The sequence below is a fragment of the Dama dama genome, chromosome 11, assembly GCF_033118175.1.
Source record: "Dama dama isolate Ldn47 chromosome 11, ASM3311817v1, whole genome shotgun sequence".
In the NCBI taxonomy this organism is placed as follows: domain Eukaryota; kingdom Metazoa; phylum Chordata; class Mammalia; order Artiodactyla; family Cervidae; genus Dama; species Dama dama.
Window position 1 is genome coordinate 6,706,613 of NC_083691.1, and position 15,155 is coordinate 6,721,767.

Genomic DNA, 15,155 nt, shown 5'->3' on the forward strand with positions numbered 1-15,155 from the left:
GAGGCCCTACCTTCTGTGCTTGAGCTGTGAATTGAGACCTAACAGAGCATCCCAGGCCGAAATGGGGAGGAGTGTGACACCGCTGAGGATCTGGGTGGCTCCGGCTCTGTTCAGTGCCCTGGGGTGTCACGGTGTCTCGTGTTCATGGAGCTCCCAACTCCCAGGTGTGAAGTTCATCCAAGTCTGGAGACCCAGCCCCCACTGAGAAGCCAGGCAGCAGCAGAGCGGTGTAGGCGCCTGAATACCTCGTATTGTGCAACACACATGTGCCTGCAAGGGCTCCTGTGGGTGTGAGTGTCTGCAGTGCTCACAGGGGTGGTCTTCAGCAGGCACAGAAGACAGGGGGGACCCCCTGCCTCAGGGCTATGCACCCAGTTCAGGAACTCCTTAAGGCCACCCAGGCCCCTAAGGCAGCCCTGAGCACTGGAAAGCTCTTGATGTTGCCCTGAAGCTGGCCTGCTGTCGTGTCCCCAGGAGTCATGGGTTGTGGCTATCAATTCGTCTGAGCAAGTCCCCAGGCCCGGGGAGTCCCAGTAGGGGACACTCGGATCCCCTGACTCACCTAGAAAGTTCGGTCTTCCAGATGAGGCTGTGTGTGGGGGGGGAGTGGAAGCAGCAGTAGCCTGGTACCCTGATGGAAGGGCAGGCTCATGGGGTGAGCACTTCCAACCAGGAAACGGGGGGAGTGGGTGACCTGATGGTGAAGTTCTCAACTTTCTAGAAAGGGCTCCATCCTCAGTCCTGGGAAGGGCCAGTGTGAACAAATCACTCACCGAAGAGCCCAGATTGAGGGATTAAGCTGAGATCTGGTTAATATAACAAGGATTTTGTTATTTCCAGGTTCTGGGCTGGAAGACCAGGCAAGGTTTCCTGGTCTCAGCTCAGCCACGCTTTAGGTGCAGAATGGCAGCCGTGAATCACATTTTAGTGCCTCGCTTTCCTGCCTGCATTAATTTTAGAACATATCTGTTAGAAAGAAAACCAGCCTGGGACTTCCCCAGTGGTCCAGTGATTAAGACTCTGCCTTCCGGTGCAAGGGGTGTGGCTCTGACCCCCAGTGGGGAAACTAAGGTGCCACATGCCGTGGGGTGCAGCCAAAAAATAAAGTAAGGCCAGCTCTTTCTGATGGTATTTACATCCACGAAAATTAGCTGGGCTGTGACTCATCATCTAATCCAACTTAACTTTGTACTGAACAGCCTTTAAGGTAAACGTTGATTCTGTATGACCTGAAGACAGCCAACCAGCATGTCCAGTAAGCCTAATTCACCCGAGTTAATAAAGAGCCTTTCTTCTCAGCTCAAACTTTTCAGAGCTCCCAAATAAACCAGAAAAAAAAATCTGCAAGTGGCGTCTCATGATAAAATTTAAGCTTTATTGTTTGACATTCAAAACGGCAACCCACTCCAGTGTTCTTGCCCGGAGAATCCCAAGGACGGCGGAACCTGGTAGGCTGCCATCTATGGGGTAACACAGAGTCGGACAAGACTGAAGTGAGTTAGCAGGTCAGTCCAAGCTCATCTACGTCTTATGCAGGGTGAGGAGGCTGGGCCGTGGGCATCTGTGGTCTTTTCAAGTTACAAGTCAATAACAGCAGTCCAAAGGTAGCCAACACGTCTTGAGTTTATTGCATCATTGTAAACAAGAAATCTTATCTCCTCCTGACCAGACACCCAAAAGGTTATAAATGAAATTTAACTTGGGTCCAACTTGAGGACATGTACTAAAAGTTTCAAGCCTCACCTTGGCATTTTTTAAAGACTGAGTGTGATCCTCTATAAGGCACTGCCATGCTGAAGGAACGTTCCTTCTGCCACATCTTATAAATATAAAAAAGCTGCATGTTCTCATTACGTGTCTTCAGTTGCACTGCAACCACAAGATAAGAGTGATTCATACTGGCTGGAATCAAAGTCTTATTTCCCCAAGGCCAGGGCAGTGCAGCCTGGCACCACCATAAAGGACATCATTCTTAGATGACACCCAGGACCAGCCACAATCATCTGTTTTAAGGGCATCTGATAAAGGAACGGGCAATTATCCCTTCCCAGGTTTTAAAATAAGCAACGTTTCGTATCTCCATTATCTAAGATTCCCAAGTAAAAACATTATTCAAAATTAGCCATATCCTTGAAAACTCAAGCATTTCTAGTGTACAGTACTTCCTCCTTGGCAATGCAGAACCTGCAAGCTGACTGTTCAGTTGGCACGTGTCATCTGTGGAGAGAGATGGGGTTCTGCAGATTTCAAATGGTTCTGTGGAGTCAAGTGAAAAGCTGACCCACATGTAAACTGTAACAGACAAACATTCCACCGTGGGAACCAAGGACTCAAACTCAAAGCCAACGGCTGCATTCTGATCCATCTCTAGAGATGAGATGGCTGGTGGGACCCAGAGCCGTGGCTGAAATTCAGGAGGCGGAGTAGTACCAGAAAGGCTGCGGTCAACACCAAGTGAGGGTTGGAGATGGAATCCATGACGAGGGCTGTAAACAGCAGCAAAGCCACGGACAGAAGCAGAGGTCCTGCCCGTTCTGCGGGGCCGCAGGGGCCTGGCATGGAGCCCCCACCCCACAAGCAGACGGTTCACCCAGCCGTGTGCTCGGCCTTCAGACCTGGGTTCTCCCACGGGACAATCTGTGCCTGAAGGTGCCACCAGTGTTACCTGAAAATACTTCCTCTTGGTGAACGTGTTCTGTAAAAGAAAAAGAACTTCAGCTGAAGAGTGTTTCTGGCAGGTGAAAACCAATGCTCCCTGGCTTGCATTAGCCCTTGAACTTCAGTTCAGCTTCTGTGGTGTGGGTACTGTTGGGTCAGAAAGAGTCCTTGGCCTCTGGTTTCAAGGCACTTCTGTCAAGGGCAGTTAAGTGGCAGGGGCGGGGGGGGGCGGGGAGGGGAGATTTCAAAAGTTCATTTCCAACTGTGATGAACAGCTGGGCTGCCGTCATGTTGCAACATAAGTTCACTTGACAGCAGAACGTGATTTCACAAATCAACCCTTAGAACCTTCCGGATCCCACGAGTCCACAGGTGCAAACGTGCAAACCCCGAAGAGGTCTTCAAAGTGCTTGTTCGGGCCGGGCCCCAGGTCTGCTGGGCGCCCGGTCGCGTCTCAGCCTGCCTACACGAGAGCTCAATAGAAATCCAGCCGTGACTGCACGGTCTTGCAGCCCTTGTCTGAGTAGATTTTCTCGTCCTTCGGGAAGAACGTCATCTCCTCTGCCACTCGGGTGACGACGTCTTCGTCGATGGCGGAACCGCGGGCCTTCATCTCCGCCCTCACGCACATCTTCACGTGTCTGTACTCCAGGGGCAGGAAGGGGATGAAGTAGTCGATGAGGTTCCGGTCTATCAGGCCACTGTGCCACAGGCCACCTGCGAAACAGGGCACGGCTGGGTTTCCTGCCACTTCTGTCCTTGTCAGCCCGCCAGCGTGCGGCTCCTGCAGGGCCTGTCCTGATCCCCACCCCAGCACACTCCCCACGTCTGCGGCCCTCAAGACTCTCTTTTGGTCAAGCCTGATGTAATGGTTGGTTGGCTACCCCCGCTAACTGGCTTCTAGAATAGCATGCCCTCCAAAAAAGAAAGTCCCTACTTCAGCCAAGCTACAGGCACAAGCGGATTCTGTGGTCTTGTGAAAGGCTTAAAGAGAGAGATGGTTGGGACTTCCCTGGCGGTCTGGTGGTTAGGACCTGAGCTTCCACTGCACAGGGCATGGGTTTGATCCCTTATTGGGGAACTAAGATCCCACAAGCCACAGGGTCAAAAGTAAAAAGAGAGAGAATGGTGATGCTTTGGGCAGGGCACAGGCACCCACTCGGGGAGACTCACTGTGCTTGTTATTGAAGACTCCGACAGACAGCACGGCCTCCAGGTCCTTCAGCTGGATGTCCTCTCTCTTTCTCCCGGCCCGCCAGAAGTCAAGGGCCGTCTTAGTTATGAGGTCCCCGCCTGCGTTGCTGAGTTTGCCAAAGAAACCAGATTAAAATCACACACTGACTTTATGACATATGCACACTACTATATATAAAAGATAACTCATGAGAACCTACTGTATAGCATAGAGAACTCTACTCAATACTCTGTGGTGACCTAGATGGGAAAAAAAATCAAAAAAGAGTGTATATATATATATATGACACTTTGCTATAACCTCAGATATGCAGATGAAACCACCCTTATGGCAGAAAGCGAAGAACTAAAGAACCTCTTGATGAAACTGAAAGAGTAGAGTGAAAAACCTGGCTTAAAATTCAACATTCAAAAAACCAAGATCATGGCATCCAGTCCCATCACTTCATGGCAAACAGATGGAGAAACAATGGAAACAGTGAGAGACTTTATTTTCTTGGGCTCCAAAATCACTGCAGATGGTGAGTGCAGCCATGAAATTAAAAGACACTTGCTCCCTGGAAGAGAAGCTACGACCAACTAGACAGCATATTAAAAAGCAGAGACATTACTTTGCCAACAAAGGTCCGTCTAGTCCAAACTATGGTTTTTCCAGTAGTCACAAGTGGATGTGAGTTGGACCATAAAGAAGGCTGAGTGCTGAAGAATTGATACTTTTGAACTGTGATGCTGGAGAAGATGCTTGAGAGTCCCTTGGACTGCAAGGAGATCAAACCAGTCAATCCTCAAGGAAATCAGTCCTGAATATTCATTGGAAGGACAGATACTAAAGCTGAAACTCCAATATTTTGGCCACCTGATGCAAAAAGGCAACTCATTGGAAAAGACCCTGATGCTGGGAAAGATTGAGGGCAGGAGGAAAGCGGGGAACAGAGGATGAGATGGTTGGATGGCGTCACCGACTCAATGGACATGAGTTTGAGCAGACTCCAGGAGATGGTGAAGGACAGGGAGGCCTGGCGTGGCGCAGTTCTTGAGGCCACAGAGGTCACATGACTGAGCGACTGAACAACAAACTACCACAGAAACTACTAGACTCCAATAAAAATTAATTTTAAGAAAAAGACTGTCTAATCAGGAAACGTACCTGCTCTAAGTTTACTCTTTTTTTTTTCCTTTTCAGTTTCTATGCAGCTTATTTTAAGGTTAAATATATAAACCCGTCTAGATGTATTAAAGGGTTGTAATGACTTCCTACTGATGTCACTTATTATCAGGAAACACTGTAAAGTTTTCTAAGATGGAATCAGATTGTGATATTTCTCTAAAGTTTAGTTTTAATCAAGGAGTATTTACTATGTACTGGTATACCAAAAAAAAAAGCATCTGCCCTCAGGAGCTGAAAATCCGTTTTCTCAGGAAGAGGAAAAAAAAACAACTTGGTGTGTAACGCTACGACTTTTTATAAACCCCAGAGATGACATGTGTAGGTAGCAAAATTGCCTATTATCAGCAACAATTTCCTTCATTTGTTTCCTCCTGCCTCTGCCTCTGCCAGTGCCATGGTGACATCAGCAACCTGGAAAAAGTCTGCAAGATACTTTTGCCAGGCTGGCACGTTTGTCCCCGGAACCTCATTCTAGCCCTGGGAAAATGAAGGGCTCTGTACATCCCCACTCAAGAAACGCCTCCCACTGACCTGAGAAAGATGAAGATGGCCTTCCGGTAAGACACGCCATCAATCTGCTCGTAGTAATCTAGGAACGGCTTGATTGCGTCAATGACTCCCGGATGCAACTTATCCATCTCATCAAATATGAACACGGAGCCCGCACATGCACTCACGTTACCCCGGATCCACCTCTGTAACTGGTCCTAGACCAACCATAAAAGAAGAAATGGGACACGGGGACTCAAAGGGTGTGCCCAGGGGAGAAGTGCTACGCTGTTCTTCACACTCAGGAGGGTGAAAAATCAGAGCTCTCTGGGGTTTAACAACAAAAACGACATCCTAACCTCCACTCATGGGGTAGCTACTTTTCCGAAAATTCATCTATAAAAAGTGGGGGGGAACATGGCTGATTCATGTCAATGTATGGCAAAAACCTCTACAATATTGTAAAGTAATTAGCCTCCAATTAAAAAAAATAAATTTCAAAGAATAATAAAGAAAAAAAAAAGTGGGGGGAAAACCAGCAGAGATGCGTGCTAAAAGGCAAATAAGTGTTTTCCTAACTCAAATGAGGTACACAATGCAACTCTTTAAAAGTATAAGAAGTATAAGATATGTGAATATTTATCGTTTCACTGGTAACCAACCGGTTATTTTCATCTCACTGTAGATGGAAATCTCAATTTTACTAGACATACTGAGGAATGAGAAACTAGACTAAGCCTGGTGCCGTGTCCAAGACCAGTGCCTTAAAATGGTGTTACAAGCGCAGTGAACAAAGACGCTGACCTAGATGACATTTCATGACAAGCATTTGTGCCTGTATTTCTAGGGATTTATGAAAGAATTTGGAAAATAAGAAAATCACTCTCTTTTTGGCTGTCTTCCCTGTCTTACTGTTTATGTGGCAAATATCCACTTTTACTTCCTTGTTCAGTTTCTATTCCTATTTCAGTCCCCACCTAACACTTAAGTAGGGACACTAACTTTTACAAGGATGTCCATTTAAACAAGAGCCCGACTGGACAAGTTAACAATACAATGCCAAGAATGTGAAGAACGGAAGGAACAACGGGAAAAACCATTACTGAGGAGAAAAAAAATTTTTCTGGTTCTCACTGCTTAAATGCAGAGGCCAAGCTGAAGCTACATCACAGGCAGGAATCTTATTTTTTCATTTTTGGCTGTGCTTGAGGGATCTTAGTTCCCTGACCAGGGATTGAACCTGTGCCCTCAGCAGTGAAAGCATGGAGTCCTAACCAGGAGACCACCAAGGAATTCCCAAAGGAGCCTTAAATAAAGCCATTTGAGTCTGTTTCACTTAACCAAGGGCTGTGACGGGGATGTTGCGCATACTCACTGCACAGCACGGCTACCCTGCAGACTGGGAGACAGGAGATTCGGGTTCCAGTTTCTCATTTGCCATAAGGTCACAAAGACTGTAGGGGGCGAGTCGCCTTCCCGCTCTTGGCTCCATCTTTTAATGGAACATCACCCCGCTGTATTGGGCTTCCCTGGTGGCTCAGTGATATAGAACCCACCTGCCAATGCAGGAAATGCGGGTTCGATCCCTGGATCGGGAAGATTCCCTAGAGAAGGAAATGACAACCCACTCCAGTATTCTTGCCTGGAAAATGCCATGGACAGAGGAGCCTGATGGGCAACAGTCCATGGGGTGGCAAAAGCTGGACATGACTTAGCACGCCCACACCCCCCTGTATTATTTTGGAATCGGTGAGGCAGAAGCTGCAGGAGAACTGCAAATGGCAAAGGGTCGCCAGGGTGGGGGACTTGTGCCTTAAACCAGCGGGGCCTGGGGCTGCTGCAGCGCAAAGAAAGAAACAGAGGCTGGAGTCAGGGAGCAGGTCACCCAGACCAGTCGGAGAAGCCAGAGGACGGGATAACAATTCCTTGCCTGGTACAGTTTTATGTGCTGCTCATGAGGGAAGTGCAGGGTCGACACAAACAGGTGGACAAAGTTGCTCTTCAGGCCTTTGGGGTGAAGATTTTCAGCCACAATTTGGCTGACAAAATTCTTGCCTGTGCCAGCCCAGCCGTGTAACGAGAGAGTCAGTGGTTTCTTGGGATTTTTGTTGTTCTTGAAGCCGGTCAGCGCCTTGAGAATCACCTCTGTGGCCAGATGCTGCCCAAACAGCTTCTCCTCCAAGTCCTGCTTGAGGGCTGCAGGAGCCAGCCCGAGAACGAGAAAGAAAAATACACATTAAACACGCACCAGAAGAGCAGCGCTCGTCCCAGCTGGCCAAAGTGGGAGGCACAGGTTCGCAAAGTGGTCCAGCATGGGATCTCTGTCAAACCCCAGGGCTGGCACCGAGGCAGAACCACGGGGCTGCGGTCACACGAGGCCACTTCCAAGGAAACGGACTGGAGAAGTAAGCTAACTAAATGTGTTCACTCATCCAAGGACTGGCCCTCTCGACTGGGCTGCTTTGCTATTCCCCCAGCCACCCCTACCGGCTTGGAAGAAAACCGAGGGCCAGATGGCTTTCGGGGCGGACGCTGCACGTCTGAAAAGTACTTAACAGGGTCGACACGGCGCAGCAGGGCGGCTGCTTTCAGTTTCTTCTTATTGTCCTCCCAAGGAATGCAAACTTTTAGGGAGGAAGTTGGGCAGACCCTCCGCGATCCGGAGGCTCTCTCCGAAGACACGGCTTCCGAGGCTGCAGCCGAGACCGAAACTCCACCTCTCCTCCCTCCTACCCCATCGAAGGGTGAGCGCGGGATGCCGGGGCGCTGACGCCCGCGGGGGGCCTGTCTCCCGCGCCCCGCGAGCCCCTCCAGGGTAGCCCCGCCGTACCCGACGCATTGAGCGGCCGCTCGCTGCGGCAGCACTCGGCGAAGCGGCAGTACAGGTCCTTGTAAGACAGGTAGCCGGTGAGCGCCGACGCGGCCCCGATGGCGATGCCCACAGTGATAGGCTCGAATGCCGCCACCACGTGGGCCGCCAGCAGCAGCCGGAGCGCCGCGGCGCCCCCAAGCCGAGGATCCAGCCGCATAGCCCACAGGGCCGCCCGCCGCAACTGCCTTGGCAGCAGCCTGGGTCCCCTAGGCAGCAGAGCGGTGGGATGGACTTCCGGTAGCGTCACTTCTGCCTTCCAGGTCCACCCACCCCATAGGACGGCCTCGTTGGCGAGGGGCGTGGCTCGGTATCGCCATCTTTATGAGTGGCACGAAAGCCGTCTCCGTTCAGGGGCGTGGCTCTGTGCCGCCATCTTTGTGAGTGGCACGAAAGTTGTCTCAGCTTGGTCCAGTTGAGGCGCTCAGTTTTGTCCGATTCTTTGCGACCCCATGGACTGCAGCACGCCAGGCCTCCCTGTCCATCACCAACTCCCGGAGTTTACTCAAATTCATGTCCATCCAGTCGGTGATGCCATCCAACCATCTCATCCTCTGTCGTCCTCTTCTCCCACCTTCAATCTTTCCCAGCATCAGGGTCTTTTCCAATGAGTCAGTTCTTCGCATCAGGTGGCCAAAGTATTGGAGTTTCAGCTTCAGCATCAGTCCTTCCAATGAATATTCAGGACTGATCTCCCTTAGGATGGACTGGTTGGGTCTCCTTGCAGACCAACGGACTCTCAAGAACCTTCTAACACCACAGTTTAAAAGCACCAATTCTTCGCGCTCAGCTTTCTTTATAGTCCAGCTCTCACATCTATACATGCCTACTGGAAAAACCATCTAGGAAAGTCGTCTAGGGACCCGTTTGGTGGTTGTGATGGTTTAGTCGCTAAGTCATGTCCAACTCTTGCGATCCCATGGACTGTAGCCTGCCAGGCTCCTCTGTCCAGTGAGATTTTCCAAGCAACAATACTAGAGTGGTTAGCTTCTGTTTCGAACTGTTAGGTGGTTAGAATAGGGAAAAGGAGTCCAAAATGGCGGTAGCTAAAAGACCTGGAAGGGAAAGGCCCATGAAAATAGAACAAAGGAAGGTCCGGAGTGAGGACCTCAGGTAAAACAAACAGCACTCCTGGCTGGCCCAATTTACATAGGACAGGCCCAGGGACAGAGAAACATATAAAGAGAGGAGCCAAAGCTCTCTCTCTCTCTCTCTCTCTCTCTCTCTCTCTCTCTTCCCCCCTCACCCCTGCCCCCGCGTGATGGGGCGCTCTTCTCTTCGCGTCTTTGGATCGACGTGCCCTCACGCCTGGAAGATGGATTTTCCTGCTATCTTCTAAATAAAATAGAGCTGTAACACGGAGCTGTAACACTGATTTGTCTAAGAGCTATAACACGGTCTGTCCAAGACCGGAGAGCTGTGACACGCCTAGGGGGCTTTAATGTCCGTCACGCCAGATCTTTGTTGTGACGAGACAAAAACCGAGGCGTGTACACTCGCCTGACAAAACTCAGGCCTAACTTCTACTGTTTCTGTTTTCTTCCCAGATCTTTCACACTTTGCTTGGTCACCCCTCCTTTCACTTCCTCTGCAGCGTTTGTCAAGTTCTCCCCACCCACCTGCCTTCCTGAAACAGCTGCTGAGCACTGGACTGCGGGCCCCAGGCTGAGGCCTGGGGCTACAGCAAGGCAGACGTGTGCAGTCGAACCGTGTGCATTCTTCCATTGAGCTGCTACAAGGCCAGCTCCTTGCTGGATGCTGGGAGACAGCAAGGAATAGAGGGGGCTGCCCCTACCCTCTGGACCTCTGGGGGAGGCAGTCAGTGGATGAGGGTCCATATTGAGCTCTTTGAAGCTCAGGGGCCATGGAGAAGGGAAGGCATTTGTCTAGACTCGAAAGAGTTAACCAAGTGAAAGTGAGGAGTAGAGTGTTATAGCTACGCTCTCCGGGAAACAAACTCACTCAGAAGGACAATGCAGATAGTGGAGTGCAGTTTATTACACCGGCAGGCCCAAGGCAGAGTCTCCTCTTATACAAGGACCCTGACCAGCATTTGTGAAAATCTTTTATACCCCATGTGTACATGTCCAAACCTACCACCCCAAATCCCTTGAGGCTTACAAAGGAAGGGTAAATACAATCACAATAACCCATCATTCACGTGTTATGTGTTCAAACAGTTAATAATCAATAAGCCCGCGGTTACTTTCCAACCAGTTAATAACCGATAAGCCTGTGGTTACATTCCGATAGATACTGTCTGGAGTATTCCAGAGGCAGGGGTAACTAGTGTCTGTTTTCTCTTAGGTGATGAGTAACCTGGATATCTTCAAGGTTCCCCTGTCCGGAGGGGGTCTTATCTTTCCATTGTCGTTCCCACAGGCACTAAACAGAGAGTTCAGAGTCCACTGGAGAGGTGGCCGAGCACGATCAGCATGGACAGGCCTCAGATGGAGTCAAGGCCCCATGAATTCCTTCTTCAGAGTGTGCTATGCAGAGAATAGAATATGCAGGATATGCGGTTTGGGGAACTGAAAGTATGTCACGTGGTGGAAGCTGGTGAGAATGGAGAGCTAGGCAGAGACTGGAAGGGGAAGGCCTCTGTTTTGGTGGGGGGTAATAATAAACTCTGGAAAATTCTGAAAGAGATGGGAATACCAGACCACCTGACCTGCCTCTTGAGAAATCTGTTTGCAGGTCAGGAAGCAACAGTTAGAACTGGACATGGAACAACAGACTGGTTCCAGATAGGAAAAGGAGTACGTCAAGGCTGTATATTGTCATCCTGCTTATTTAACTTATATGCAGAGTACATCATGAGAAACACTGGGCTGGATGAAGCACAGCTGGAATCAAGATTGCTGGGAGAAATATCAATAACTTCAGATATGCAGATGATACCACCCTTATGACAGAAAGTGAAGAAGAACTAAAGAGCCTCTTGATGAAAATGAAAGAGGAGAGTGAAAAAGTTGGCTTAAAGCTCAACATTCAGAAAACTAAGATCGTGGCATCCAGTCCCATCACTTCATGGCAAATAGATGGGGAAACAATGGAAACAGTGACAGACTTTATTTTCTTGGGCTCCGAAATCACCGCAGATGGTGGCTGCAGCCATGAAATTAAAAGACGCTTGCTCCTTGGAAGAAAAGCCATGACCAACCTAGATAGCATATTAAAAAGCAGAGACAGTACTTGGCCAACAAGGGTCCATCTAGTCAAAGCTATTCTTTTTCCAGTAGTCATGTATGGATGTGAAAGTTGGACTATAAAGAAAGCTGAGTGCCAAAGAATGGATGCTTTTGAACCATGGTGTCAGAGAAGACTCTTGAGAGTCCCTTGGACTGCAAGGAGATCCAACCAGTCCATTCTAAAGGAAATCAGTTCTGAATACACATTGGAAGGACTGATGTTGAAGCTGAAACTCCAATACTTTGGCCACCTGATGCGAAGAACTGACTCATTGGAAAAGACCCTGATGCTGGGAAAGATTGAAGGCAGGAGGAGAAGGGAATGACAGAGGATGAGATGGTTGAATGACATCACCGATTCCATGGACATGAGTCTGAGCAAGCTCCGGGAGATGGTGATGGACAGAGAAGCCTGTTGTGCTGCAGTCCATGGGGTCGCAAAGAGTCGGACACGACTGAGCGACTGAACTGAACTGAACTGACTTGTGAGCTGCACGGGTTTGTTGAGAGGGTCAAAAAGAGGTGACAGTCACAGCAAAAGGTCTTCTTGACCTCTTACTGTCTGCAGCAGTAAGGGCTGTATCTGCATCAGCTCACTGGTACCCAGACAACTTCAAGAAGGACCACTGTCATCCCGTTTACAGACAGGGAAATGGAGGCCCAGAGAAGGGACGTCCTGTATCCAGAGCCACTCAGCTAGGAAGAGAGGGAGTGAACCAGGTTCTGTGACTTTCACAGTTCCAACCTCCTTCTCTCTGCACGGAGGCCCCCGGAGGCCACAGAGCTGCTCCTCCATCTCTTACAGTGGCACCCCAGGGAACACGCTGGACTTGGCCAACTGCATGCCTGAGTCAGCCACTGTCCTCAGAGACAGCAGGAGAACTGATTAAACTCAACAGATAGGGTCTGGCAGCCAATCCACCTATTCATACCAGCCCACCTGTTCATACCAGCCCTGGTGGAGAAAGCTTGTCAGGGGGTCCTAGGAGAGGTGCTTTGCACACCTACCTTTAGGGCGTAGGTTGCCAGCCCTTGTATGGGCCTTTCTCTGTACTAGGCTAGCCATCTTCAGCCTGGGGTATGTGAGTCCCTGGAGGAATAATAGGTGACTTCTCAAGGTCATGTGGGATGGATCACAGTAAGGATGCAATACACCAGAAATACAGCCACTTTCTTTTTTTTTTTTTTTTTTTTAATATAGCTGACTTATGGGCTTCCCAGGTGGAGCAGTAGTAAAGAATCCACCTGCCAATGCAGGAGACGTGGGTTTGATCTCTGGATCAGGAAGATCCCCTGGAGGAGGGACTGGCAACTCATTCCAGTATTGTTGCCTGGAGAATTCCATAGACAGAGGGTCCTGGCAGGCTACAGTCTATGGGGTTGCAGAGTTCGGACACAACTGAGCACGCACCATGTACTTGATGATAGCTTACGGTGAACGGTGTTGGATTCGTGATCTCTGAAGAAGATTTAGCTTCGGGACCAGGGACCAGGCTTGATTACTCAAGAGCTTTTGTGTAGCAGAGTTTTATTAAAGTGTGAAGAGGGGCAGAGAAAACTTCTGACACAGACATCAGAAGGGGCACGGAGAGCGCCCCCCTCGCTAGTGTTAGCAAGCGAGTTATACTTTTTAATTAATTATTACAATAAATCAAAACAATGTCTCAAGTTTGTGAAAAATTTACCAGACCCACTCCCATAATTTACATTTTAAGATAACAGGATTAGCCAGAAGGTTTTCAGAAAAGAGAAACTGTCCTCAAGGAGGATACATTTTTGTTATATAATTCTTAGTACAGAGTTTAAACTGAGTTGTTTGTTGTGTAATCATCAGGTCCGGGCTTAAAGAAAAAAATGTTTTATGTGACTAAGACTAAGGAATGTAGAGAAAGAAAAAAGATGTTTGTCCTTTCCTCCTCCTCGAGAATTTCACACCCCTGCCTCTTCCTTTAGAGCCCCAGACCCCTCTCATCTCCTCAGGGACCCCGGACTTCAACCTGCCTAGGAATTGACTCTCTCTGTTGACTTACAATGTTTTATTAGTTTCAGGTCTATAGCAAATGATTCTGTATATATGTATATAACTTTAAATATAAATATATATGAATAAATATAAATAAATATATAAAATTGAATAAATATATAAATATTATAAATAAATACCATATTCATAGAATACATTATATTTATATAATAATTTATAATAATTATAAATAATATAAATATATGATATATTTTCTATATTATATACATTAAATATATATGTCATATATTTATAATATTTATGTTATATAATATATATAATACATATAATATATATTATATAATATTATTTACATTATATTTATATTATATGATATATAATATGTGTAATATAATATATATACAATTATATTGTATATATTGTATATACATATTGTATTAAATATACAATTACATTATACAGTATAATTATAATTATATATTCCTAATTTATATATTCATATATTATAAATTATATATACATGATTATATATGATATAACTGTTTATAACAAAGAAATAGAGGAAAACAACAGAATGGGGAAGACTAGAGATCTCCTCAAGAAAATTTGAGATACCAAGGGAATATTTCATGCAAAGATGGGTTCGATAAAGGACAGAAATGGTATGGACCTAAGAGAAGCAGAAGATATTAAGAAGAGGTGGCAAGAATACACAGAAGAACTGTACAAAAAAGATCTTCACAACCCAGATAATCACGATGGTGTGATCACTCACCTAGAGCCAGACATCCTGGAATGTGAAGTCTAGTGGGCCTTAGGAAGAATCACTATGAACAAAGCTAGTGGAGGTGATGGAATTCCAGTTGAGCTATTTCAAATCCTGAAAGATGATGCTGTGAAAGTGCTGCACTCAATATGCCAGCAAATTTGGAAAACTCAGCAGTGGCGACAGGACTGGAAAAGGTCAGTTTTCATTCCAATCCCAAAGAAAGGCACTCCCAAAGAATGCTCAAACTACCACACAATTGCACTCATCTCACACGCTAGTAAAGTACTACTCAAAATTCTCCAAGCCAGGCTTCAGCAATAGGTGAACCGTGAACTTCCAGATGTTCAAGCTGGTTTTAGAAAAGGCAGAGGAGCCAGAGATCAAATTGCCAACCTCTGCTGGATCATCGAAAAAGCAAGAGAGTTCCAGAAAAACATCTATTTCTGCTTTATAGACTATGCCAAAGCCTTTGACTGTGTGGATCACAATAAACTGTGGAAGATTGTGAAAGACATGGGAATACCAGACCACCTGACCTGCCTCTTGAGAAACCTATATTCAGGTCAGGAAGCACCAGTTAGAACTGGACATGGAACAACAGACTGGTTCCAAATAGGAAAAGGAGTACATCAAGGCTGTATATTGTCACCCTGCTTATTTAACATATGCAGAGTACATCATGAGAAATGCTGGGCTGGACAAAGCACAAGTTGGAATCAAGATTGCTGGGAGAAATATCAGTAACCTCAGATATACAGATGACACCACCCTTATGGCACAAAGTGAAGAGGAACTAAAAAGCCTCTTGATGAAAGTGAAAGAGGAGAGTGAAA

At 47.4% G+C, this 15,155-nt stretch overlaps 1 protein-coding gene across 2 annotated transcripts; it reads right to left on the minus strand.

Moving 5' to 3' along the window:
* Positions 1 to 1,348: 1,348 nt before the first annotated feature.
* Positions 1,349 to 8,611, minus strand: TOR1B (torsin family 1 member B). 2 transcript variants are annotated; one of them, XM_061154421.1, is made up of 5 exons: positions 8,340 to 8,611; positions 7,440 to 7,705; positions 5,552 to 5,727; positions 3,832 to 3,959; positions 1,349 to 3,375 (listed from the first exon to the last, which is right to left on the minus strand). In XM_061154421.1, exons 1-5 carry the CDS (start codon positions 8,536 to 8,538, stop codon positions 3,134 to 3,136), a joined length of 1,011 nt encoding a protein of 336 aa, XP_061010404.1. In that variant the 5' UTR covers positions 8,539 to 8,611; the 3' UTR covers positions 1,349 to 3,133. The 2 variants fall into 2 exon arrangements, 1 of the variants encoding a protein (XP_061010404.1); XR_009694625.1 differs by lacking the exon at positions 5,552 to 5,727 and having other exon boundaries at positions 3,236 to 3,375.
* Between the last annotated feature and the right edge of the window lie 6,544 nt (positions 8,612 to 15,155).